The 27,207-nt window shown below is 39.9% G+C and overlaps 2 protein-coding genes across 15 annotated transcripts in view; one reads left to right on the plus strand and one right to left on the minus strand.

The window, feature by feature from the left end:
- Positions 1–5,047, plus strand: part of aatka (apoptosis-associated tyrosine kinase a) — a 50,859-nt gene extending 45,812 nt beyond the window's left edge. For all 3 annotated transcript variants that reach the window (XM_079868429.1, XM_079868430.1, XM_079868431.1), the window contains 4 exons: positions 438–3,732; positions 3,864–4,008; positions 4,106–4,306; positions 4,457–5,047. In XM_079868429.1, the coding sequence (XP_079724555.1) occupies positions 438–3,732; positions 3,864–4,008; positions 4,106–4,306; positions 4,457–4,485 (3,670 nt within the window). In that variant the 3' untranslated portion in view covers positions 4,486–5,047. The remainder of the gene's footprint in view (positions 1–437; positions 3,733–3,863; positions 4,009–4,105; positions 4,307–4,456) is intronic.
- A 1,416-nt stretch (positions 5,048–6,463) lies between these two features.
- Positions 6,464–27,207, minus strand: part of baiap2a (BAR/IMD domain containing adaptor protein 2a) — a 98,960-nt gene continuing 78,216 nt past the window's right edge. For 2 of the 12 annotated variants that reach the window (XM_079868458.1, XM_079868453.1), the window contains exons 7-14: positions 24,416–24,568; positions 20,456–20,689; positions 18,440–18,656; positions 18,117–18,318; positions 17,595–17,663; positions 15,715–15,868; positions 14,300–14,337; positions 6,464–8,887 (exon numbers count right to left, since the gene is read on the minus strand). In XM_079868458.1, coding sequence (XP_079724584.1) covers positions 8,818–8,887; positions 14,300–14,337; positions 15,715–15,868; positions 17,595–17,663; positions 18,117–18,318; positions 18,440–18,656; positions 20,456–20,689; positions 24,416–24,568 — 1,137 coding nt within the window. In that variant the 3' untranslated portion in view covers positions 6,464–8,817. Of the gene's footprint in view, positions 8,888–9,422; positions 9,467–11,652; positions 11,817–11,859; positions 12,022–14,299; positions 14,338–15,714; positions 15,869–17,594; positions 17,664–18,116; positions 18,319–18,439; positions 18,657–20,455; positions 20,690–24,415; positions 24,569–27,207 lie in introns of those variants that run through there. The other 10 variants (XM_079868461.1, XM_079868459.1, XM_079868456.1 and 7 more) reach the window with 8 other exon arrangements.

Consider the following 27,207-nt stretch of genomic DNA (forward strand, 5'->3'; position numbering starts at 1 on the left):
TCCATTTAATCAATAGCAGTCATGCATACAACTATACCACTCCATCCCCTATGGGATATTAAACAATGAATGACCATACTTTAAGACTGTAAGGCTACTATTACGCTAAACTGTCCATATTTCAAATCATCATTTAATGGTTTTCTGGCTATTGTCCATACTGTACTAGCATCCATTTTTAAGTATCCATAAAACAATAAGATAATAGATAATCAAAACCGTGTTACTCATAAATCATTAGGTGCCAAGAAAAGAAGCAACATGTTGATGTCTGTGTTTTTAAGGTTTTTGAACTTAAATATAAAATTAAATATAGTTTTTGCAGGCAATTTGGTCTAACCAATCTATTCTAATCCTTTACAATCAATCAATTATTTTTCTGATATATATTAGTTCAGGGTCTAAAATATTTGCTTTTCTGTCACGTGTGTGAGCAGGTATGAGGTAATGCAGTTCTGTTGGCTGCAGCCTGAGCAGAGACCTGTCGTGGAGGAAATCCATCTACTGCTAAGTTATCTGTGTGCTAAGGGTGCCACTGAGGCTGAGGGGGACTTTGAGCAGCGCTGGAACTCCCTCAGGCCAAGTCTGGGCTCCAACAGCTCTCACAGGACACCTGTACCTGAAGTAGCTTCTTCTACTTCCTCTTCATTCCCTCTACTTGAACACTTCTCAATGGCAGACAGCTTCCAGTCTGAGAATGGGGACGACATATTGACAGTAACTGAGACCAGCCATGGGCTCAACTTTGAGTATAAATGGGAGCAGGCACAAGCTGAGCAGCCCTACTGCTCCTCTTCAGCTAGTGGACCATTGGGAAAGAATAATCCCCATTACCAGGATGTTTATTACCCTCATAGCAACTCCACAGGTAGCTGTAAGGGCGAGAGCCTCCCTCTCGGGGTCTCTCCATCCTACTATGAGTCAGACCATCCAGGGGTGGTTCCAGTGCTGAGTGCACACAGCCCCTCAGTAAGTAGTGAGTACTATATCCGCATTGAGGAACCAGTTGAGTGCAACATCAACTTAGAAGACACCAATCTTGATTACAGCCCAAGAGTTGAAGACAGCAACAGCAGCTTGTCTTCAACGGACAGGAGGAGCCCCATTGGGTCTCTACCAAACACCTACTGGTCAGCAGCTAAAGAATCCATCAGTAATGATTATGATTCAGATAGTAGCCTAAACATGGAGCCACTCCAAAGAAGAGTTCCAAACTCGGTAGAGACTGACCAGTCAGAAACCCATTTTTCTTCTAATGACAGGCACAATTTACAGTGTGAACAGTCACCTCAAGCAGGGTCAGATGTTCATTTGATAAAAGAGTATGGTTCAGACTCTAATCAGCAGAGAGGGTCGGGAAGTCTCTGCCATAGACTTGAGGCAGTACAGGAAAGCCCACTTGGCATTTCAGTCTCTGTTAGTAGTCCCAGCTTGGCATATTGTGATCCATACCTTGAATCTAACCAGAGAACCGCAGAAAGAAGTACGGCCAATGAGGCCTATTATGACATGATGGGCCCTGTTCAAAAGAATGTTCCCAGACCCCACTACATGAGTATTGATATTGATGCTGGTGATGGCCTTCTTTTGGGCATGGGCAGTGCCAGTCCAGAAGATGATGATGATGATCTGTTTTCTCAGAACATGTTGACTAACTGGAACTCCAACCACTCAGCAAACAACAACAGTTTAAGCGATCGTACGCAAGCTGTGGGCTTTCGAGATGCATATCTCGATTTACGTCATCCAACACCCTCTTCTCATGTCGGGACTTTTAAATCAAGAGAATTAGAAACAAGCAACAGTTGTACATATAATTACATCGATTCTCTCAAAGTCCACTCATATATGGAAGCCACAGATAGTACACCCACCACTAGCAACCCTCACACTGACTCAGAGTGTGGTGAGTACCTACATGTATGCCCTGAAGGTACTCAGGATGTTGAATCATCTTCCAAATGTCATTCTGTCACAGAAAGTCAGCATATTCATACACGGCAGAAGAACATTGCTCATAAACATATTAAAAACAACACATCAGAATTACTTTTAGGAGATTACAGCAGAATGAATCCATCAACTCTTCCAACGGATATTGTAGCGACTAAAGACAACATATTACTCGAGAAAAGGATATCCCCTGCACAAAAAATTAAACTTGGGACAGATGGTTCTGCTGGAGTGCGTGTAAAAATGGTGTCATGCCCCAAGGATCTGTCTAAGGGTGTCTCAGAGTGTAACCTTTTGACAGACAGCAGGATGGTGCCCAACAACTCCAGTATCAGTCTGGTGGAAATTAATGACTGCAGTTATGACTGCACTGACATCCCTTCTGGAGTTCTTACAGATTATCCCTTGGACTATGCAGAGGTGGGCAATATTGAATTGACTCATAGACCGTTAGAGAGGGAGACTGGGTCCAGACACTGTGAGGACACGATAAATCTTGCCTCTAGCAGCAGTCCATGTGAGGCCTTCAGTCCTGATAGTTATCACACACCCATTCAGCCGAAATCCCTCGACAGTGGCTATGACACAGAGAACAATGAATCCCCAGAGTTTATCTTGAAAGACCTTGAAGGGAATCCAGCACTTAGCACCAGTGTAGAATCAGATGAGTGTGACATGGTGCTCCAGATGGACCTAGATGATGATGTCGATGTAATGCTCCTGCATCCACCCAGCAGTCACCTACCACTGATCAGCCTTGGTGAGAGGAATCAGTACAGAGACTCTGCTTATTTTTCTGACTATGACATGGAGAATGACAAGAGCCCCAGTGTAGGGGGAAGCAACTTTTTCAATCGTCAAGATGAGGATGATGTCTTTAGACTCGAAGCGGAAAAGACAGTTGGGAAAGAAGGACATTGCATGGAGAGTGAGAGGGGAAATAACATCTCTGTGCTAAAGAACAACAATTCAGCCCTTCATGCTAAACAATTGTGTCTTAAGACAAATCCAAATCTGTGTTCATCACCTACATTGGTTCCAATGATTTCCATGCTTTCTCCCTTTCCTCCAGAGATGGGGGGATGCTTGACCAAGGAGTCAACTCCAGATGATGGTATTGGGCTGGAATCTGATCATTCTGGAGAGGAACCAAACTCTGAATGCTATTCTTCCACAGTGTCGGAAGGTTCCTCCTCGACACAGGAGGCCTCGGGTGTGGAGGAGCCGTCTAACGGAGACAGGGATTTTTCCTCAGCAGAGTCACTAGGTGCAGACTGTATCATAGTAGATTTCAGTGGGGAGATCATCCAAGCAGAAGACCAAGAGGACTGTAACAAAGTGGACAATACGGAACTTCCAAGAGAAGTAAACAATGAGGAAAAGGAAGATGAAGATTCAGTGGAAGAAGGTGGCATAGGTCAAGCTTTTTCAAGATCAAAGCGTGATGATTCCTTGGAGAACATTCTTCCAGCCTTGCCAGAAGACCTTGATGTCTCAGCTCCACTGGGAAATGGAGAGGAAGCAGATGAGGAGGATTCTGAGGATAGTGATGAGTCTGATGAAGAACTTCGTAGCTACAACATACAGGAGCAGAGTGATGAGAGTGATGAGGAGTTCCCCGTGGTGCCTGTCATTGTGAGCGACCGTAGCAGTGCACGGCATCTACGCAGCCTCCTAAAAATGCCCTCCATACTTACACAGTCCTTCTGCGATGAACTGGAGAGCAAGAAAAAAGCGGTGTCATTCTTTGATGACGTCACTGTGTTTCTGTTTGACCAGGTTCGTAGAATTATCTCTTGTAGTTTTGAGGTAGAGCATTAAGTAGCATGTTACTTCCTTTTCTGTTCAGAAAAATAGACTGATTTGTGCAATGCTAATCTGACTCAAAGTTTTGCTGTGTATTGACGCAGGAGAGCCCCACGGGTGAGCTTGGAGACTACAGTTTTCCTGTGGAGGCAGAACCTAATGGCCAAGCTTCAGAGGTGGAGCAACCACAACCCCATGATAGGGTCACTGCCCCAGAGGATTCACTAGGAAGGAATTTCCCAGAAGAAAGTGGGTGTTCAATAACAATTCTTCTACATTGATTAGATTTTTGCATTGGTTTTACCTCTCATTCAGTAAAATTTCACAAGCCTCTCACCCTAAAAAGGTGGTGAATGTGAGTGGCAAGATGATTTTCCATTGATGCCAAGCCCTTCAACATCAGAACCTGGCTCTGAAGAAATCACTACTCCACCCAACTCTCCCGTCAAGTCTCCAGATGAAAAACCAGTACCACCGTTTTCCCGATTTAGCGTCTCTCGTTTCTCCATTACGCAGGTGTCTGACTCTGACACGGACTCCATGGGAGGTCAGTTTAGCTCTGCACTTCTTCACATAAACACAATCTTGAAATCATTTAGGAATTTCAGGGCTGTGCTAGATACATTTGAGTTTTGATTTTTTGCTTTATTTATGGTTGACACTGGAAGTTAATTAGCTCTCTCCTTTCGTCACACAGGTAACAGTGAGAATGGAGCCCAGGAGTAAAGGGGTCATTAACACACTTAATTGAAGAGGTGTTTAGAACCTGTATGGTTTGATTTGGTCTGATCAGACTGTGGGTTCTCATGTATCACTATCTTTTTGTTGTTTTAAACGTGCTGGATGAAAGGGTCCTGTCAACCTGATATGCTGTTTGGACACAGTGCCTCATATTGTAGTGGATTAGCCAGCCCCTTCCAAGTGTTCCTAGACAGACGATGGTTGAGTGACAGTCTGTTGAGGATAACAGTAATAAGAACAGGAAAAGAGATCTGTATAACAGAACATATTTATTATCTATGTATTAAAACATGATGTATGAAGATTATAACTTATTTGCACAATTCAGTATCAGTATCATGCTGAAAGCATAACTTTTTTTTTTTACACATAACTTGTAGGAAACAATACAGATACAAGGCTGCTCTCATTTGCTTGTCATGCTCCATATTGTCAATAAGTGATTTAGAGTATGAAATATCTGTCATAGTGCTTTACATGTTTCAGGTTGACCCAATGAGCCACATTAAAATAGGGTGCAGGATGAGACCACCGAAAAACGATATAAACTGAGCCCCCTACCACAAGCTGCTCAAAAGTGATATTTTCTATATTTGACCACTTTAGCTCAGGGGTGTTAAGGGTAAGGAACAAAAGTATTAACTGTATTAACCATCATGCTTAAAAGTCTTCATACTGTCTGCTGTTTTGCTTTTTTTTTTAATGCCGAACAACTTTCATACAAAAACTACCTGCACTTTAATTATTTGAACCAAGACATCTTTTATACATCTCTTTCCTTATAATCAAGTACATCTAAATCAAGATCTTATTTATGTCTTATTAAAGTGCAGTTCAATTATTAAAAGGCTAGTTCTTCTCTGGTTAGATCTTTAGTTCCCTAGACTTCAATATCCAAAATATTTTACAGACTACAGTAATACATTACAGTACTTGTTTGCTCTAAAAATGAGAGTATTGCTGGTGAGCAGGTGATAAACCAGCGATTTTCTTCTACTAGAGGTAGCTTGCATATAGGACAGCTTGCATATGGGTCATTCCTGTTATCCAGCCATTTGAAAACTATTTTAAAAATATGTTTGCTTCTATAATGGGTCTTCAGACTTTCAGAAATATCAGGCACTTAAACCCTTTAAAACAAATCTAAGTGCTACATTCTGAGTTCAGTCTGATTTAAATCTTTCAAAAAGATCCGTTGAAATCTTTGGCATATCACAGTCGATCACAAGACCCATCATTTGCATCAAACTTTTCATAATGCCTCATGACTGCAATTTTTGAAAGCTTAAATGAGTGCACGATTTCACAGTTATGGTTATAATTATCAGACGATGTAAATTTCAGTCTGTTCTTCACATAAAACTATTGTATGACTTCCGAGGAATTAAATAGGCTACATTTATGGGGCTTTTACCATTTTTTAAGCTGTAGCTCAGACATTCAATTGTGAGAAAAATGAAAATAAAAAAATGTAATGAGTGAATGACAATTTTTTTTTTTACGTTTTCAATTTTAAAGGGTTAGTTCACCCAAAAACATCACTAAAAAAAAAATTCTGTCATTAATTACTCACCCTCATATCGTTCCAAACACGTAAGACCCTCGTTCATCATCAGAACACAGATATTTTTGATGAAATCCAAGAGCTTTCTGTCCCTCCATAGACTGCAATGTAATTGCCACTTTCAAGGCCCAGAAAGGTAGTAAAGACATTGTTAAAATAGTCCATGTGACTACAGTGGTTCAACCTTAATGTTATGAAGCGGCAAGAATACTTTTTGTGTGCTATAAAAACAAAATAACAACTTCATTCAACAATTTCTTCTCTTCTGTGTCAATCTCTGATAGTGTCTTACGGGTTGGGAACGACATGAGTTAACTAACCGTTTAACTAGTTTTGAGTTTAATCTTTCATCCAGTATGGCAAGAATGAAAATGCACGGCATAAGAGGAATGACCCTGATGACGATTCGTTTATTGGTGCTTGTCAGGATGAGAACTTTAGGAAGTCTGTCACAGCAATCAGTCTTGGGCATGAATAACATTTGCTTCGAATTCAAGAGCTACAGGAACTGATTTCAGGATTGAGCAAAAAACCAGTGGGTTATCGAAGTCACACTTCAGCTGTGATACTTAAAGACACTTAACCAAGTCAAAGGAAAGTGACCATCTCATCTGCGAACAAAATCTGTTATAAACAATAATGGCAGCTCCTGCAGATCTGATCCTCCGTCTGTGATGAAGCCTCATCTCAGAAGTGTTCTTTTTGTTAAATCCAATAACAGATAGATGTTCAAAAATATACTACAAAACAATTCAGATGGTCCAGACGGCATGTGGACCTCATGTGTTTCTACAAGTTCTCTCAATATATTTTGTCCCTATATGATCTGAGGTGTTACACCGAGAAAAGTTATGATATCCGTTTAAATGTAACGTACAGCTGTACCTGTCATGCTCTGCCTTGATTCACTGGAGCCCATACACATTTGTGCCAATGCTGTAAGTCACAATCACTGCAATGTACCCTCGCTTTCTCGCTGTTTGCCTTTTAAGAGTTTTATACTGTGCTGAACCTTGCGGCAGTAGGTACTTTTTCTCATCCAGAGCATCAGTGCTTCATTTGGGTGTTTATGGTTGCCAAAGAGAGGTTAAATGAAAGTGAACTGAGTGTTGAATGTAGCGTTGAGGGGAGAAGTCTGTTGTTACTGCCTCATAGCTGTCAAACCGTATGTCCTCACGACTCATGCCTACTGTACTATTCTAAAAATAAACCAAACTATAGTTTCTCCTTGTGCCTGTGAGTTATTAAAGATTCTTCATACATATGCATGAGCTCGATTCAAATACAGTGGGCTCAAAAGGTCTGAGACCACTTTAATTGAATATATAAATTGTTCATGTATCCCAGCATCGCTTGAACTCCACAAGTGATGGTCATGTTTTCCAGCATGATCCAAAGAGCAGCTTGAGCTTCGGTCAAAGAAAAGAAATTGTAGATCTCCGTCATTATTATCTGAAAGTGTGGTAGAGGTCAGTTTACATTTGCTTTTTTATTTCAGAAAAGACAAGAATGTGCACATACATTAGCAGTTCTCCATAAATAGGAATAAACAGAAAAGCCAAAACAAAAACGAAACATTATAAAATGGGTTTTTAAAGCTGATCAAGACAAAATCTCTCCATCGAAGAATCACATAACGTTCCCACCTTCCTCAAACAATCCAGAGGAGACGCCCTATTATAAAACATGCAATTCATATCAGTATCTAATCTACCTGATTTCATATTTTTCCTGTAACAAATCAAATGTTGTATATACACAATGGCTTTTGTGACTGGTCTAGTTCTTTTTAGTCCCTCATCAGAAACGAACCAAAAGATATATTTACAGAACCTGCAATTTAATATTTTCACTATTATGCAGCGAGTCTATTTTTTGATATTTAATAAGCAGTATTGCTCAGAATGTGAAAAAGCAAAAGCAACAGGTGAACACAAATGAACCCCCTTAAATCTATAACAGTCATTGAAATTTCTAAGAAACAAAAAAAAAAAGAAAAAGCAAATAATAGTACAAAAAATCAAATGGAACAACAAAAATATCACATAAAAGCAAATCCCTTTTACTTACACCAGTGGAGTTACAGATATTCAGAACCGCATTAAGCACAAAACAGCAGGAAAAGGCACAGTTCCTGTGTCGGGGCTGCTTGCGTTGAGAAATTGCACTATATATTGCATCTAATACACTGTACAGATCTCTGCGTAGACAGAGAATTCACAGAGGCATCACTAAAACATTAGCAAAGCGTGGTGGTCTGTTTAATATTAATATCAAGAAGAGGCTTCATCAGCTTTCTGAAATGAGTGTTAGAGGCATGTGCCACAAAAACGTTTAGAACTGACAGAAAAAGAAAGGCTTCCCTATAGAACTGCATTTATAGAAATAATATCTACCAATTGCTCACTTTTTTTTTTTTTTCTTACATTTTCACATTCATTCAAGTAAAAGATCTCATATTTAAACAGTCAGGCATAAAAAAAGAAAAAAAAGAAGCACATTCAGTTTGTTAACATGAAGAGAACCCTTTAGAAAAGCTTTTGAAATACGTGAATTGGTGGTTACAAATACCGATAATTATGTACTGTAGCTACAGAGTTAAGATCATTACTCTAATCCTTTCAGGACGCAACAAGCTCTCTCTCCTCCATGCCCTGTGGGTAAATGAATGTGCTCTGCCTCCACATGCTGTTGCAATGACACAGACAGAACAGAAGAGGGCGGTATAGCGCACAGGCCACTGCACGGCCCCTCTAGTAGTAGAGAGGAGCGGATCGGTCGTCCATGATGCTTGGCCTGAAGTAGAGCTCCAGGGAACGGTCACTAGATAGAGAGGGGGTGGAGAACAAACACGGTCAGTACGCCCGCAACACGGCCCGTGCTAGTGACCCACTGAACTCTACGACACCAAAACATCTTAAAGTCTACAGCACTTTGATTTGGGAAACAGAAGAAAAAGGACTGCTGAAAGGCATACGGTGATTCATTTGACATATACTTATGAACAGGCATCTGAAGGGTGTTTGGAGCAGGCATGCAAATGGAACAAGACATAGTTACTTCTGATAGAGGCATGCAAGAGTTAGATTCAGGGTTACCTCCAGCGCCAACACCATTTCCTGGCAACCTATGACCTCTCTGGCTGGTACGAACTATAGCTCACACACACACAAAAAATAAAAAAGCCAAGGACCAACCAGAGAGGCAGGTGGCGGCATGAGACGTAACAGTTGTGAAGCCCTACTGCCTGTTTAAGCCGAACAGCGAATGGGAGTCGAAAAACAAACCAAAAAACAAAAGAATAAAAAGAAAGGGCATGATTGGTTTGGCTTAGCAGCGATGGAGGCAGGTGACTTACGGAGGTCCTGCAACACTCAGAACCGGGACAATTCAGGACCAAAACTGGAAGGTAAAGAGAGTCCAGGGGTTTGTACCTGAGATCTCAGCTCAGACCGAGGCTATGCATGGCTACATTTCCACCGCATTCACATGACTGTTAGTGTTGCGTACGATGGCCGTACTGTAGGTTACTGAGCGTTTAGACTGGTCATGGATGACGTCACAATCTTATGTTCGAAGATGAGTGCGTAACGCACCTCTAGAAATGACATGGGTTCAAAATATAGTGCAAAATGAAAGCAGTTTGCATAGGAGGTTCGATTAGTAAAGAGATGTGTATGGAAAAAACAAAGAACTCTTGAAGAGCACATTTAAATATCAAATCCCTTCGGTTCTTGAACTAAAAGGCATGCTTAGAAAACTGACACATACATCTCAAATAGATCAGATTTTAGAAGATAAGGTAGAAGAAAAAAAAAGGCGAGCAGGCAAGCACAGCCACAGAAATACACGGACAGGTCACATATTCATACGGACACAACATCATGATGCACAAACACACAAACATTACGCTAGATTAGAACTGTGTGCTCTTCAGGTTCGTGCAATGTTGGATCACAGTTGCTCTCAAAGGACGGCAACATAACCTCATCTGGATTTTATTTGTGGACGACCTTGTCTTGTCGGAATGTGGGTGCAAAGCCAAGAAATTGAATACTAAATTCAGGGTGCAAGATTAGCCATTAATGGTTTGAAATTGTTCATGCCATAGATTGTCACTTTTTTTTATATTTATATATGAATATATGAATAAATAACACCATAAAAATATAAATAAATATCACAATAAAGGTCTTTTCTGCTTTTTTGTTCAATGCAGAAAATTGTAAATTCAGGATGACAAATTAAAAATCATCAAAAGCTCATTCGAACAAATGTTTTATTAATATATAGATATTTATTTATTCTTTTCGTAAAAAGTCACCATACATTCAAGGTCAATGTTCACTATTTTCCTCCTCAGCATGCATATTGTGATTGTTACACTGATTTCTTGTGCATTTTTCCTAGTTTGTATATTTTCCAAGAAAAAAAGAAAGAAAGAAAGAAAAGAAACAAAAGAACATCAACACAGCGAGGACTACACCACAGCTCCAGAGGATCTGTCAGTCAGCATCCTAAAACTGCACGGAAACATACTACAACGGGAATGTTTTAAAGACATGGGCTGTTGGCACTTCAATATGGGCTCAGAATAGGCTAAAATTAATATATATTCATCAAAATGTGATGCATAAATGCGTAACCCAATTGATTGTTCACAAAGGCCCTTTCACATTACTTCATCGGCATTGTCCAATGTACTGAAATCTAACTCTCATTTGATTGGCTGAAGCGGATGTAAAAAAAGAAGCAATTCAAAATAAACCATTGCGATGACCATTTTACCAAAAACAGTTAATTTTGGTCATTTTGGCAAACCTTTCAAAAAAAGTCTGAAAAACATCCCTACACTAATCCATCAATTCGTAAGCATCTAATTGGTGAACACGCATGAATATTTAAGAATTGTATTTTGTGAATTGGGTCACACATTTGTGAATCATACTGTCAAAATATTCATTATACTACTATTCTGATCCCATACTTCAAGGTGTCTGAGGCAGGATAATGGGGTATTTTTTGGGGGTAAAGGCTTCTGCTCAGAGCACTTTTCTTTCATGCATGTAGGGTGAGCGGACGCGTGCCGGTCCGGGCGATCGGCACAGTCCCACCCGAGTATTTTGAAGCTCATGCGACCTTCACTCTAGTTTCGTAGGTCCACTCTCATTTGGCACTTGTTTAATGAGGGAAAAATTTCGATTTTCCTTCCAATCATTCCAATTTCGTCAGTAAATCGGAGGAAAATCTAAGCTGCTGTTTGTTGCGGCACAAAGCGACACAGTCTCTGGACCAGAGGAGCACCAGGTAATACATGAGGGATTCACAAAACGCAAATGCTCTTCAAAAACACACACAGAGAGAGTACACTCTGCACAACTAAACCACAAAGAAGAAGAAGAAAAAAAAAAACCCAAAAACATTCCTCATTATGCATGAGGCTCCCATCACATCTGCTTAGAAAAAACACTCAGCAAGAGCTTCGCAATGAGGAGAGCTGCTCCAAAAGACTAAATTGGCTTTTGGCACTTTTTACATGAGGATGTCATTTTAGAAAACAACCACATAGCAAAACTTGTGCACATGCATGAAAGACGGGAAGTGGTAAGCAGTCTCTTTGGAGTCCACAGCGATGTCATAGCGGCGTCACTACAGGCGAATCAGAGTCCGTAAAGCAGCGAGACGAGCAGTTGGACTGCGTTCCGGTCGTTCTTCTCAGAGTTCCCCCCCGACCCACCACACGCGACCACCACTATCGCCCCGGCAAGACGCAGGGAGGAAGAGAGGACAGAAAGGAGGGATGAGACTGGCCCCTTCCATTGGAGGAGGAGTGTGTGGAGGCAGAGCTTAAGAGGGGGAGGGGCTAAGGGAAGTAGGGGCGTGGCCCCTGTGCTATCCGGATCTGTGTCTGATAGTCTGTCTGTGTTCACACTGTCGAAATCAATTTGCCATCGGAACTGTGGAACAAAGAGAGAAGGAAGCTTGCCAGGTCGGACACATTCAGAGAGAAATGAAGAAAAGACAAGACAGCCACAAATGGGTGGGAGTGAAGGCTGTAGGGGGCTTATTCCTCAACCTTAACATGTCTAACATCAAACTAAACAGCCAACTTCAGTTATGAAATGTGCCATGGGACATTTGACAAAGAGATTAAACTGGTAAAAGGTCAGGTCAAGTTTCATCTCAAAGAAAGCTTTCTGTTGCCAAAAAAAATATTCGGCTTAAACAACAATCTTTTGACTTGGTAGTCAAATCGTGTTTACAGTAATGCACTTACATGTTACATTTATGAGGCAGGGCATAGCGCTGGAAAACCTTTTCAAAGGAAGGCTACAAAACTTAGTTATTCACTCTTACATTAGGCTATTGTAACTCCCTTTATTTTGACCTTCCTCAGTCTTCACTTTCTCGACTTCAGATGGTCCAGGACTGTTGACCTCGGGCAAACAAATATGACCATAGTACACCAATCCTGGTCTCTCTTTATTGGCTCCCTGTTTATTTTAGGATCCAGTTTAAGATAGTGTTGTTTGTTTTTTAATGACCAGGCCCAATCTTACATGTTACAACAACGGCAACAAAAAAACTAGTAAACCTAGTAACTTCTGCTACATGAAAGGGCTGTTATATAGACAAATATGCCAACAGGAGTAATATTGATCATGGTATAGCCAGAAGCTTATCCACTTGAAACTAGAGTTGTCAAAAAGTACAGACTTCAGTACCATGTTCGTACTGAAATTAAAAAAAGTGACGATACCAGCATTTCCCTCTAGCATTTTGAGCGCTGTTGAACGGATTCTTAAACACTTCTGATTGGCCATTGTGCTGATGTGCACTACATATATGTCTCTGATTGGCCATTGTGTTGAAGCGCTCAACATGTATGTCTGTGATTGGCTACAATGAACAACAATTACATATTTGACGCTCTTCACAAGCACTTTCATAGATACACACGGAAGCGTTTGAAAGCAGGAGTCTAATATCCCTAATATAGCATCCACTGATAGACGCCGCTTTCAAACGCTACCGTGTGTATCTGTGTAAGCACTCGATGAAGAGTCAAGTCAAGTCACCTTCATTTATATAACTCAAGGATAAAGTTATTGTCCAGCTAAAGTTAGTTTCGATTGATTGATTCACTTCCGTTGCGAAGAGCATTAGTTATTAACTTAGGGGGCGCTAACACGACACCGTTCTAACAGAAAACCCTCAACGCGCTCCGGCCGCCCATCCGCACAAAACAGTGCCTGGTGGCTTGAGAACGCACTCCCGGAAATAGGTTCCAAGAAGCAAACGATTATCACTTATCTCTGCACAATCCTACGCAACCTCTGCGCAAACACCGACTTCGCGCACATGCGCATCACATGTTCAGTCCAGAGGTATGCGTGTTTTAATATACGTGCGCAGGCATGTAGTCCTTTTTTACAAATCAACCCAAGAGTGTCAAAGACAACATGTTTTTGAAGCGTTGATCATTGTAGACAATCAGAGACACATATGTTGAGCGCGTCAACACAATGGCCAATCAGGTGTTTAAGAATCCGTTCAACAGCGCTCAAAATGCTAGAGGGAAATGCTGGTATCGTCACATTTTTAATTTTCAGTACCGACTTGGTATCGAATTCTGTACTTTTGACAACTCTACTTGAAACCATGAAAATACAAGCTTCACATTTCTACTTTTAAACCCTTCTGAATGAACAATTGTAAGTGCATTATTGTACAGTTTTGGTTTGCTTTTATAAACTGCGGGATGATATGAAACTATTATCTGCAGTCAATAGAGTCAATAGAAGTCTGTTTTTAATTTTCAACTCAACTAGAGGCTACTAGAAACCATGACTTCAAGGCACACATACTGTGAGCAGCTCTGATCCTGACCTTAATGGATCACACACACAGTGAGTTTACAATGAGGTCAACAACGATGCATTTCACAATCCAACAGCTCGTTCACTCCACTCACGAAAACAGACACACAACCTTCTCTTGTCAAACCATTTACATTTTCTCAGATAATACAGGGTTGGTCTCCCAACAAATATCAGCACTACATTGCACATTTAGCATAAGCAAGCAAGAGCTAAGAAAGGGATAATTTACAGATATTAACTACTATTGACTAACAAAAGTATAATTAGCAGTACAGTTTTGGCATTTTTGGGATCAATTCACAAGACTCTTTATTAAGTGTTGTCATTTCTGTCCATTAAGAGCCGATCTTACCTTGGGGCAAACTGACTGTCATAATCCTCTAGCGCTGGCTGGAATTCGTAAAAACAACATTTCAGTGCGGCTTAGAAGCTTATTTCCAGCTTAGAAGGAAAATATCCAAGCGTGCATCAACACAGTGTATTAAATGGACAGTTACACACAGAAATACTAATCCTGTCATCATTTACTCGCTCTCATTTCACTCCAAACGGAAGGATACATACATTTTTCAGAATGTTTCAATTGTATTTCCTACAATGAAAGCAGAATGTGACCAGGGATTGTCAAGCTTAAAAATAGACAAAGAGCACCATAAAAGTCTACTGAAGCCATATAATAATTTTGCGTTTTGTTATTCAATGAACACCTTCTGCTTTGCTTTTGGTCTCAAATGTAATTTAACAAACCCAAACCAAGCTTATTGGAGAAATGTACCAGTTGCGACATTTCTACAAAATGATATGTTGCTTCTTGCACGTTTCACGCAACTTTCAAAGTGAAATGTCCAGTGTGTGGCACAAAAAATGTGTTTGAGTGGCTCTAAAAGGTTAATCGCATTTGAAAATAACATGCCACCTACACTAAACCTAACCGATAATGTTAACAAAGGAAAATGTGAGATAAAAATAGTGTCCTTTGGTCATGAAACGTGTTTTACAGGACTCGCGCTTCGCATCCAAAATGCAATGCTGAGCTACAGAGCGAGTTTACTACATCCGAAAAGCCAAACATATGAGGTTAGTTATGTGACGCAAACATCAAAATGTGGCTTAGTTTACAATTTATGCACTAGGGTAAAAGTGTTTTGAGGTCATATCATTGTGCCGTGCAAGGAACGGCCCCAAAATAAGTGTTATTAAGTGATAATCTGCCCCTGTAATCAAAATTTGTGTGACAAGAAATAAAAGTTGTTGGTGTTTTACAACAACTAGCATTTATTTCAGCTGTAAACTGCAGTGAATTGTATGTACAGGTACGTTTTTGGAAAAAATGACTTGCCAAATCTGAACATGCATAAACGTGAATGAGATATGACAGATTTGTACTAATGTGCACAAATCATATGATTTACTTCCATCGCATTTTTTGGCCCCTAATCAAAATGATTTCGGTGTACAGAAAAGTAAAGCTTTTCAAAACAGCTTTTGTGTTCCGCAGAAGAGAGAAAGTCTTGTGTTTGAAACGACATGAGCATGAGTAAATGATGACAGGAATTTAATTTTGTGATGAACTATCTTTTTAATATGAAAATCATGCACGTTAAGAGAGACCCACACCATTAGTAAGCTTTACAGAACAGATTAAAGAAGAGCTGACATAAAGATTACACTTTGAGCAGAGTTTAAAGAGAATTACAGAGAAATTTCCAAGAAAGGAGACTTCAGTGAGAGATTCCTGTCTTAATACGTATGTGTGTGAGTGTGTACCTGTGCGAAGCCTGCCATGCTGTAGGGACGTGGTCGAGTCTGTGTTAGGCTCTGTGCCAACAGTCGGGCAGTCAGACCATAGTCAGGCATGGGCAAAGACATGTCCTCTCGCTCCAGCAGGTTTCCTGTGCTGCTGCTCTTCCCATGGTGAAGACTACAGGATGAAGGTCAGTCAATCAGTCATCTTTACACCTGCCATTAACATGTGTTTGTGTTTCGCTCGAGTTTTTTACTGGATTGCATTTACACCTTATTCAAATGCATCTCCAGTAGCTTATCATCGCAAAATGCAAATCGCCAGTTGCACACACTAATGCTCAAAAGTTGGGGATTTAAAAATTTTTTTTTAAATAAAAGTAATATATATATATATATATATATATATATATATATATATATATATATATATATATATATATATATATATATATATATATATATATTTTTTTTTTTTTTTTTTTGTTATTATTAGTTAAAAATAAAATATATTATAATATATAAAATACTATCATTAAACTGATTGAGTTATTTATAATATAAAAAATATATACTTCAAACAAATGCTGTTAAATAAATTCAAAACAATACTAAATAAATTCATCAAGGTTTCCACCAAAAAAAATATGAAGCAAAATTAATAATGTAATGTTTTCTTAAGCAGCAATGATTTCTGATGGATAATGTGACACTGAAGACTGGAGTAATGATGCTGAAAATTCAGCTTTGTCTTCACAGGAAGAAAATACATTTTAAAATATACACAAATAGAAAACAGTACTTTTAAATTGTAATATTTCACAATATTACAGTTTTTACTAGGGCTGTCAAAAGATGAATCGCGATTAATCGCATCCAAAATAAAAGTTTGTTTTTAATAATATATGTGTGTGTACTGTGTATAATTAAATTTGTATATATAAATACACACACATGCATGTATATATTTAAGAAAAATGTGTTATTTATATATAAAAAAATATATATTTATATATAATATAAACTATATAAATATATATACAGTATATGCAAATATTTCTTAAATATATACATGCATGTGTGTGTATTTATATATACAAAATAATTATACACAGTACACACACATATATTATGTAAACACAAACTTTTATTTTGGATGCGATTAATCGCGATTAATCTTTTGACAGCCCTAGTTTTTACTGATTTAAGATACAAAATAAATGCAGCCTTGGCGAGCAAAAGACTTCTTTCAGAAACATTAAAAATGTAATTACCGACAACAAACTTTTGAGGTGCGAGTTTTCGTAAATCATTTAGATATTTTAGTTATTTAAAATGTGAAAAAAAAAAGTTTTTCCAGTAATTTTAAGTGTTTCCTTTCTTTATAAACTCCTCAGTAAAGGATGTTAATAGTGATTAGAAGTGAAGAAACAGGAAGAAAAGGTTTTAAAGCGATTTAGACGAGCCAAACAAGATTCCAACCATATTCCAGTGAAATCATTTGATTAATAATCAGATATTGTAGATTAAATCAGGCGATTTAATCAAAGCGCAAGAGAACAATATCTGTGTTTCAAATCGCCAGAGAAGAAAAAGAAAAGCCCAAACCTGCATCCCACTGCTCAGTCAGTTAAAGTGACATACAGTATGAGATTATTTGCTGTGTAACCTCGTATTCCTTACATAACTGATAACGAGAAGATTTGCCTTTTCACCTTCATTAAATGTGGTAAAAATCCATCCCAGACGACTTCCAAATGCGTTTTCAGTGGACAGATTATGACGTGATATCTGTGCTGCATTTACACCTGGCTTTTAATGTGGTCAAGTGCTATCTGATCATGATCCGATCACCGAAAACGTACAGTATGCATGTACAGCCAAATGTAAAGAGAGAAACTTACTTGACTTTTAACTTCTCGCCGTCACTCTCAGGCAGCACTCGAGTGTAGGAAAAAGGGAACCAGCCACGCCTGAGAGAAAAGAGCTTTTCTTTAGAAACTTTACGTCCATGACAGTGGATCAAACAAAATGTAAAGAAAAAGCATTAGTGAGATATCTTTAACATCTCAACTTGCTTAGAAAAATAATCTCCTAAACAAAAACAAAAGAGATTAAACGGAGATTTATTCATCTCAGTTTATTCTCCTGAGAAAAAGACTCTAGTAATTAAATGTATCACTATCTATTTGCATTTTATCTCTTAAGTCATTGTTTACAGCAAAATATGGAGTGAGAGAATGTAGAGAATCATGTCTAATGCCACTTTGCAGTCGCCCTCTGGGCACTTTGAGATATTGAGATCTCTTTTGGGGCCAGAAACCCTAGTGATGGTCCCAACGTCATCTGCAGAGCTTCATGAGATGTGAGCTTCATTTAAGACTTTTCATGTTTCTATTCAGCTATGTTGCTAATTGAGCGCTTACATCTTGTTTTTCTCATTCTCCCCATAGTGCCAGCCGTCCCGAGCCTCTGGCACCAGCAGGGTGATGATGTCGCCTTCAGTGAAGCTGAGCAGGGTGCTGTTGTCACCAGCGGCGTGGGAGAAAATGGCCTGTACGCGAGCGCGTCCGTTCTTCTCCAGTCCAGCCGCCATAGAACTTGACCTAGGCAGAGTTCGTGTCTCTCCTACAGAGCGAACCAACTATTAATAATAATTCCTTCCATAACTACTTTTATGGAGCTTTTCTCAAAATCAAAAGGACTTTATTTGCCCAAAAGGTTGTGTGGAAGGGTTGGTTTCTCTTACCCACAGTGGTCTTGTTTTTAGCGGGCTGAGGCCTGCGGACGGGCAGAGTGTTGGAGTAGACGTCGCTGACCTGTCTCTGGGGCTGGCTCTGCGGTTGAGACTGATTCGGTGGGGAGGGCGGTCTTCCCTGAGAGACCCCTCCCTCGTTCCAGTAGTCGTCTCCATGGACGCCCGTCGTCCCGTTCACCAGAGACATGCCATCAGGACCCATTAGCCGCTGCAAGCATCAAGATCACCAAGTAAGCGATGCCAGACACTAATGGTCGACCGAAATATCGCCTATGCCAATATTTGCCCTGTTTTCATTATTGGCTTAGGCCAATAAGACTTTTGGTAACACTTTATTTCGATAGTCCACTTTAGACATTCTACTAACTATAAGTAACTTTGCAACTACATGCCAACTAACTGTCATTAGAGTATTAGTAAACGGTCAGCTTAATATCTGCTAACACTTTATTTTGATGCTCCCCCAACAGACATTCTACTGACTATAAGTAACTTGGCAACTACAAGTCAACTTATTCTACTAACCCGAACACCTAACAGTCTACTACAGTCTACTAATACGCTAATGAGAGTTGCAAAGTTACTTATAGTTAATAGAATGTCAAAAGTGAACTATCGAAATAAAGTGGAACCAGTCTTTTACTTTTATTTTGACGGTGCTGTGAATGCCAGCGCGTCTTATTATTAGTTTACTGTCTCTGTTTAACAGTCCAATACATTATTACAGAGGTCTTCAACCCTGCTCGAGTTTAACAACCCTAATCAAACACACCTGAAACTAATTAAGCTCTTCAGGTGTGCTGAAGCAGGGTAGAATTGAACTTTATAGGAAACTGGGGCTGTGTCCGAAATCGCCCCCCATACCCTTAAATAGTGCACTATTTGAGGGGACAGCCATTTGTAGTGGTGTCTGAAACCATAGTGGATATTATCGAGTGCACTCATTCAATCCCACAATGCACCGCAAATTACGAGTGTACAACCGGTGTACGCTCAATGGATAGAGAATACCCATAATGCACTGTGAGAGTAACGCGCCGAATGAATTCCCGTGTCTGACCAGAAGATGGCGCCTGCAGCTGAATCATCCATCCATTCATTTCCAATGTGGCTACAGCGGATCATACAGGTATAAATTCATTTTTACTTGTTTACATTGTTTAATTAAACTTTATACATGCTAGTTTCCATGCTAGTTATACATGCTAGTTTCCATGCTAGTTGTATGCTAGTTTCCAATCTTTTCATCTTACTACTGGAGCTGCCAGTTTGCTAAATTTCAAATGATTATTAAACAGCAAGCACAAACTATGCAAAAGCGGCAGCCCTTCCAGTGAATTCACTCACTCGTTTTCATTCACTCCTTTTAAATGGACTACATTAGTGGAGTAATGTAGGGAATAGTTAATGAGGGTATGAGGGGGCGATTTCAAACACAGTCTGGGTCTCCAGGAGCAGGGTTGAAGATCTCTGCATTATTACATTATAAGACAGAACTGTTAAACAAAGATAGTAAATAGTATAGGAACAAGTATACCGTGTGCATTTGTAGACTGCATAAAATCATGTGTAGTCCGTTAAATAGTGTGATTTCGGCATCGACCATCAAAAAAAATATCAATATCGGTCGGCCACTTCCAGATAAACACACAAAAGGCTGGGTTTTAAACCAGCAGACAAGGCCACAGACTTCTAAACAAGCTCTGATATACGAGTATCACTCAAGCAGCAGCACAAATAGAGCGTTAGTGCATTATGGGGTGTAGAGGCACAATTAACATTGTGTGAGCGTTCTGCTCTAGCGAGGGGCCACTCGACTAAAGCACAGCCTGCAGACATGAGTTTTAAAGAGGTTGAATCATCCTACGCTCAGCTAATGCTGCAGTATGCAAATGAACATTTACTTTTCACATCAGGATACGCGAGGCTTGAAATGCTATTTTGTGTATTCAGACCAACAATCAATCCTTTATGTTGTGAAACAGATGGCAAATATTCTTTACTAACCCCCTGTTGGCCCATGAAGGCAGCTAGTTCGGGGGGCACGGGCAGCGGTTGAGCTCCAGGAATGGGATCTGAGATGAGCAGGTTGCCCTTGGAGGAGTGCAGAGGGCTGGAGATGAGGGTGCTTGATCCAGAGCTCATCTGCTGGGCGAGCAACATGGCCCTGTCGGGCAGCTTGTTGGGGTCTGCACAGGCCTGTTGCCACACCGGGATCTTCTGGGTTAACAAGTCCTTACCCTACAAACAAGCACCACGGGAGAGATAGGGATTGTTTAGAATGGCATTGGCAAAGCTGGTCTATAAATGGTGGAATAAAATGTACAAGTCTGAGTGAGTGAGTGAGTGAGTGAGTGAGTGAGTGAGTGAGTGAGTGAGTGAGTGAGTGAGTGAGTGAGTGAGTGAGTGAGTGAGAGAGAGAGAGAGAGAGAGAGAGAGAGAGAGAGAGAGAGAGAGAGAGAGAGAGAGAGAGAGAGAGAGAGAGAGAGAGAGATGCCAGATGTCCTCTGTTGGCTTTACACCACTACACTTGCTGCTCATGTAAAAAAAAAAGGAAAAAGAATTGCTATGGTAACGGTAACTGTAGTTTCTGCCAAAACACCAGAGTTACTACAGTTATTGTTACTACTTCAGATTCGTGACTAGATTTTTACACTTTCAGAGGAAAATGCAAGTGGCTGCCTAGACATTTCAATTATGGTCGTGGAGGTGTTCTGAGTGGTTCTCAGGTTGTTGCTAGGGTATTCTAAATGGTTTATTGTGTGTTGCTAAGGTGGTCAGAATGGTCTTTGGTGTATTGCTAGGGTGCTCTAAGTGGTTGATAAAGTGTTTTGGGTGTTGGGTGCTCTGATTGTTTTTTAGTGTGTTGCTAATGTGTTCTGCATTTTTTTTTAATGTGTTCTGAGTGTTCTTTAGTGTGTTGCTAGGGTGTTCGGAGTTATTTCTATTGTGTTGCTAGGTTTCTAGGGTGTTATAAGTGGTTTATATTGTTTTGCAAATGTGTTCTGAGTGTTCTTTGATGTATTTCGATGGTGTTCTGGGTGGTTTTTAAGGTGTTCTAAATAGTTATTTGGGTTGCTGGGGTGTTCAGAGTGATAGTTTTGAGTGTGTTGCCAGTGTTCTGAGTGTTTTTAATGTGTTGCGGATGATTCTTAGGGTTTTCTGTGTTGTTTTTATTATGCTGCTATGATGGTCTAGGTGGTCTTTAGGGTTCTCTTAGAGGTTGTTGTTTGTGTGTTGTTAGGTTATTCTGAGTGATTTCTATGGTGTTTTGACTGGTTTTTGTGTGCTGCTAACGCGTTCTGGGCCATTTTACAGTGTTCCGAGTGGTTTTTTGAGAGTTGTTTGTTTGGTTGTTCTGATTTATTTTTGGTGTTTTGCTAGGATGTTCTGGGTCATTTTATAATGTTCCGAGTGGTTGTTTAAGTGTTGTTAGGTTGTTCAGGGGCCGTATTCACAAATAATTTTAAGGCTAAAAGTAGCTCCTAACTGGCGAATTTAGGAGCAACTCCTAAAAATAATGGGCGTGTCACTCGTAACTTTAGGACTCCTAATTTTTTTGACTAAGAGTAATTCACGAAGCATGTTAGCCCTAAAAGTAGCACCTAAGCCTGGGACAGCTTAAAAGAAGTCGAGAGGACTCCTAACTCACTAAGACCTATTCACAAACCGCTTTTTGTGGCATTTCACGTTGTGATGTTTTGAAATGCGTATGCGGCGGCTACAGGAGCTTCCAATCGTGAGGGAACAATTTTGCATTGTAGGCATAACTAGGGATGCAATAACACCACCAACAACCAAAACTAGGCTACTCATTGCATGTAAACTAATTTTAACGTTTAATTGTGATTTAAATTAAAATGTTCTTCTCTTTGCAAACATATAGGCAGAGGCATATAGTGACAGATTAATTAAATAATGTTGCAAAGATATTGCATCAATCCATATGTTTCATTAGGCTATAGGCTTTTTGTTTTGCCTTACTCTTTATTCATTTAGGCTATTTATTCAGTTATTCATCATCTTCCGTCCTTCGCACTAATTGTGTAGCGCACGCATTCTCAGACCTGTCACCTGTCAATCATCATCGTAGGGGAGGGGTTTGGAATCATTCCCGCGTTACAATCATCAGCCAATCAAAGTGGTCACTTCAGTCAAGCTCGTGCAGGAGTAATGACGTCATCCATAGCAACGAAGACTCACTCTTAGTTTAGGAGTTGTCATTTTTCTTTACTAAGAGTAGGTCTGAAAGGCGTTGTGAATAACTTTTAAGAGAAAACTCCAAGCTAAAATCTTTTAGTGCGATTTAGGAGTACTCCTAGTGGTAAGATAAAATGCTTTGTGAATACGGCCCCTGATTGATTACTAGGGTGTTCTGACTGGTTTTTGGTGTTTTGCTAGGATGTTCTGGCTTATTTTAGGCTGTTCTGAATGGTTGTTTGAGTGTTGTTAGGTTGTTCTGATTGATTTCTAGGGTGTTCTGACTTGTTTTTGGTGTTTTGCTAGGATATTCTGGGCCGTTTAAAGTGGTTGTTTGAGTGTTATTAGGTTGTTCTGATTGATTTCTAGGGTGTTCTGACTGGTTTTTGGTGTTTTGCTAGGATGTTCTGGCTTATTTTAGGCTGTTCCGAATGGTTGTTTGAGTGTTGTTGGGTTGTTCTGATTTATTTTTAGGGTGTTCTGACTGGTTTTTGGTGTTTTACTAAGATATTCTGGGTCATTTTGGGGTGTTCCGAATGGTTGTTTGAGAGTTGTTAGGCTGTTCTGATTGATTTTTAGTGTTGTTAGGTTGTTCAGACTGATTGTTGGTGTGTTTCTAGGATGTTCTGGGTCATTTCAGAGTGCTCAGAGTGGTTGTTTGTGTGTAATGTTGATCTGAGTGATTGCTAGGGTGTTCTGACTGGCTTTTTAGTGTGTTGCTGGGATGTCCTGAGTGTTTGCTAAGGTGTTTTTAGTGTTTTAGTCCATTGCTAGGATGTTCAGGGTGGGTGCTAGGGTGTTCTGAGTTATGTGGCAAAGTTCAACTTAGGGTTAAGAGGTTTGAAAAAGCCCTAACCCTAAGGGCATCGACCGTTTTTGACCCTGAGCTTTTTGCACAATCCTTTCAACATATAATTCACCTCACGTCATTGTCCTAGCAGTTGACTGTTGTTGATTCTGAGCAACTGCTAATGGGTCTCTCACATCTCGGACCACTCACAGTACAGCTCACTGCAGTGTGGGTGAGGGGCCTTCGTCTCCGTCCTACCGCCCACTCCTGGTGACTCACGCACACAACACACTCACGGCTCCCGACTCTACCACACTCGCTCTCTCTCTTTCTCTCTCTTCAGCGCGCCCTTTCTGAACTCTTCCCACACACGCCTCCGTACTGATTAGCTACTGGACAGGATGTTCTTGAAAACGAAAGGCTTTTCTCCGCCCCTCCCTACAGCTTCAACAACGTTCCCAGAAGACAGCACCACACGTCTAGTCCATGATCAGGGTTTATGGTTTAGTCAGAGCAAGTTATACAATAGTATATTACACAAAATAGCCACGTGCAAGCATCTCTTCAGCACACACAAGTATACAGATGTAAAAAGGAGCATTTAAGTAGATTGCATATGAGGTGGGACCACCTGCAGATCTAAATAACTGCTCTACATGCAGTCTGGAGTTACAATGATGACGTTTTGCCGTGGGGAAGTGGCTCCGTTATTACAGATAATTGATATGTCCAGAAATGGCGTGCAATACTTCACAGGCATCTTTGGAACACAGACAATTGCAGGGGAGAATAAATCTCATCTTTGCAATAAGCCCAAACAAACTGTGCCCAATGGAGACGGTAGTGAGGGGTGATCTTTGGGGATTGCCATGGCAACTGCTGCTGTCTTCAGCCATATTACAGGAGAGACTGTGAAAGTGCATCGGTGGTGATGCTGTCTATCTTGTACGGCAAAGGAAAAAGCATCTGGGTCTCACCTTGCCGTGGTAGGCACTGCTGTTCTTGGCCACGGCGCACTGACGGTCCACCAGGAAACAGTATCTCCTACGTTCCTCTGAAAGTGCTGTTTTGTAGCCCTCTGCAATGAAGGATTCCAGCTCACTCTGTTTACTGCTGATGGTCTCAACAAACTGCGGAAGATAAAAGAAAAAACAATTCGTTTCTATGGTGAACATACAAAAAGCTTGCATTTACATTCTTAAAGGTTCTTGAATGGCCTTTTGACCTTCCTTTGCTGTGTTATGTTCTTAAGATGGCTTCATGGTTCTTTGGAGTCTCTTCTGCTCACCAAGGCTGCATTTATTAGATCCAAAATCCAGCAAAATCAGTAATATTGTGAAATATTTGTACAATTTAAAATAACTGTTTTCTACATTAATATATTTTAAATGTAATTTATTCCTGTGATGTCATCGCTGAACATTAGTTAAAAAGTTGAGTAAATGATGAACTATCCCTTTAAAAATGTTCTCGCTTGGCATCAGGCTGTGAAACTCGTTTTTCGGTACGGATTAAAAACTCGAGAATGAAGATAATTTTGCAAATAATTGGTAACAGGAGAGTGCAGGTTCTCCATTATGCCTTACAAAAACTATTGCGACAGTTCCGTGGTACTGAATGATTATCATATTCATGTATAATGGCACTACAAATTTGGTGCTTTTTAGTGCTGTTTTGTCAGTGACTGTGCTCTAGATTAAAACGAGCAGAAGTGCTGTGAATATATGAATACTAAAATGATCTCGTCTATACCCGCTCTCTGCTGATTGGTCCATAATCACCTTGCCATCTCCCTCTCTCACATCCCCAGTGGGAACTCTCAGCTCCCGGAAATGTCAGAACCATTACAGAACTCATTATCTCAACACATCCAGGTGTTTTAGTGCCCTATTCCAATTTACCCACAACAGGACGAGGGGGACTCCCCATCACTCACTGGTATCATGTATTCAGTTATAGTGGCCTGAATGAAACAAGTGATGAGAAAAGCATAATAATGAGAAAAGTACTTCAGACACCATCAAGAATCAATGATGGGAACTACTTCCATTGAAAAAAACGGACTTATAGAGAGAGTGAACGCTGATGAACAAGTCAGACTCAGAAATCTAATGGAGCAGAAAATCTCCTACGGTCACACAGCGAAAGCTCGACTGCGTTCAGATGAAGATTGGGATGTAAAATTAATGGGTTGTAAAACCAGCAGCAGGAGAGAGTTTTATAGAGAGATTTGATGGTCTTCCCATCTACTCTGTATCCAGTGGACTGAACTGTCTGAATGAAGAGCTTGTTGAAGAGAGCATTTACTAGATTGAGTATCCGCAAGATAAAACAACCTTTGTTCACGACACTGCCACAAAATGCAAGGTCCTGACTGAAGTGAGTACATGCAGTGTGAAGTTATTACCACAGGTTGGCGCTAGTTTTACACTGATGGCTGCTGGCTTACATGTGTTGAGGAACAACAGAAGATTGCATTAAAGACAAAAGAAGTGTAAGTTTTGTGGCTTTTAGTCATTGTGTGTCATCTATATGCTAATGTAATCCAAAAAGTAACTCTTAACAGATATACAGTATGCAGGGTTTTTCCTGGCTCAAAACAAGGCGGAGGTGGTACCATCCTGATGATGTGTACACATGCACTTCAACTGGCCAAAGCAAACATTCTGAAAAATGAACAATAGGAGGCTGAAATGTTTTGCCTCTGGTTGTGCAGTGTAGATGAAAACAAAGGCTTTAATGCAATGTTTAACGACCTTATGTTACGTTTATGTTCAACTACACTGCAAAAGGGACCCCTTTAGCTGTTAAACAGCTGCCTTTTACAAGCAATGCATTATGGGTTTTCTAATAATTAGATGGTTTAAGAAAATGACAATTATCAAGATAAATTGGAATATTATACAAAAAGCTAACCTGTTGAACATCAAAGTAATTAAATACAACATAACAGCTAAAAAGGGCCATTTTGCAGTGTAGTTGAACATAAACATAACATAAGGTCATGAAACATTGTATTAAAGCCATTTTGTCATCTACACAGTGCACAGCCAGAGGCAGAACATTTCAGCCTCCTATTTTTTATTTTATAAAACTTAAACTTTTTAACCACAAATGCTCGTCTTGCACTAGCTCTGCGACGCGCCACGCATAACATAATCACATTGAAAGGTCACATGTGTTCCGGTTCAAAAATGTAGGGTAGGGCGAAAAACTCCAAACGACATTGTTGTTTTACCTTTTATTTTTTTGTAAATGGCAATTGACTTAGTCTTTGCGCGTTCACTTTGTAAATCTCTAGGTCGGTACTTCGGCCTACGTCACTTGTAACCTTTCAACGTGATTACGTAATGCGTGATTAAAAAAAGTACATACATACAATTTCATATATATATATATATTTTTTTATTTTTTTTTTAATAGAAAATGACAGATCGTTTGGCTAGATAAGACCCTTATTCCTCGGCTGAGATCGGGTAAAGCCCTTTGAAACTGCAATTACACCTGTTAAAGTCCACTATATGGAGAAAAAATATTTTCGACTGAAGAAAGACATGAACATCTTGGATGACGTGGGGGTGAGTAAATTATCGGGAAATTTTAATTCTGAAGTGAACTAATCCTTTAATTCTCTATGCAGGAAAAACCCTGGATGAATGTATTTAAATAGTACTGTCTTTCTTTTCCAGAAAAATGGGACTATAAGTATTTAAATGGTTAGTTCACCCAAAAATGAAAATTCTGTCATAATTTACTCACCCTCAGGTCA

The sequence above is a fragment of the Squalius cephalus genome (assembly GCF_949319135.1).
Source record: "Squalius cephalus genome assembly, chromosome: 1".
Lineage (NCBI taxonomy): Eukaryota > Metazoa > Chordata > Actinopteri > Cypriniformes > Leuciscidae > Squalius > Squalius cephalus.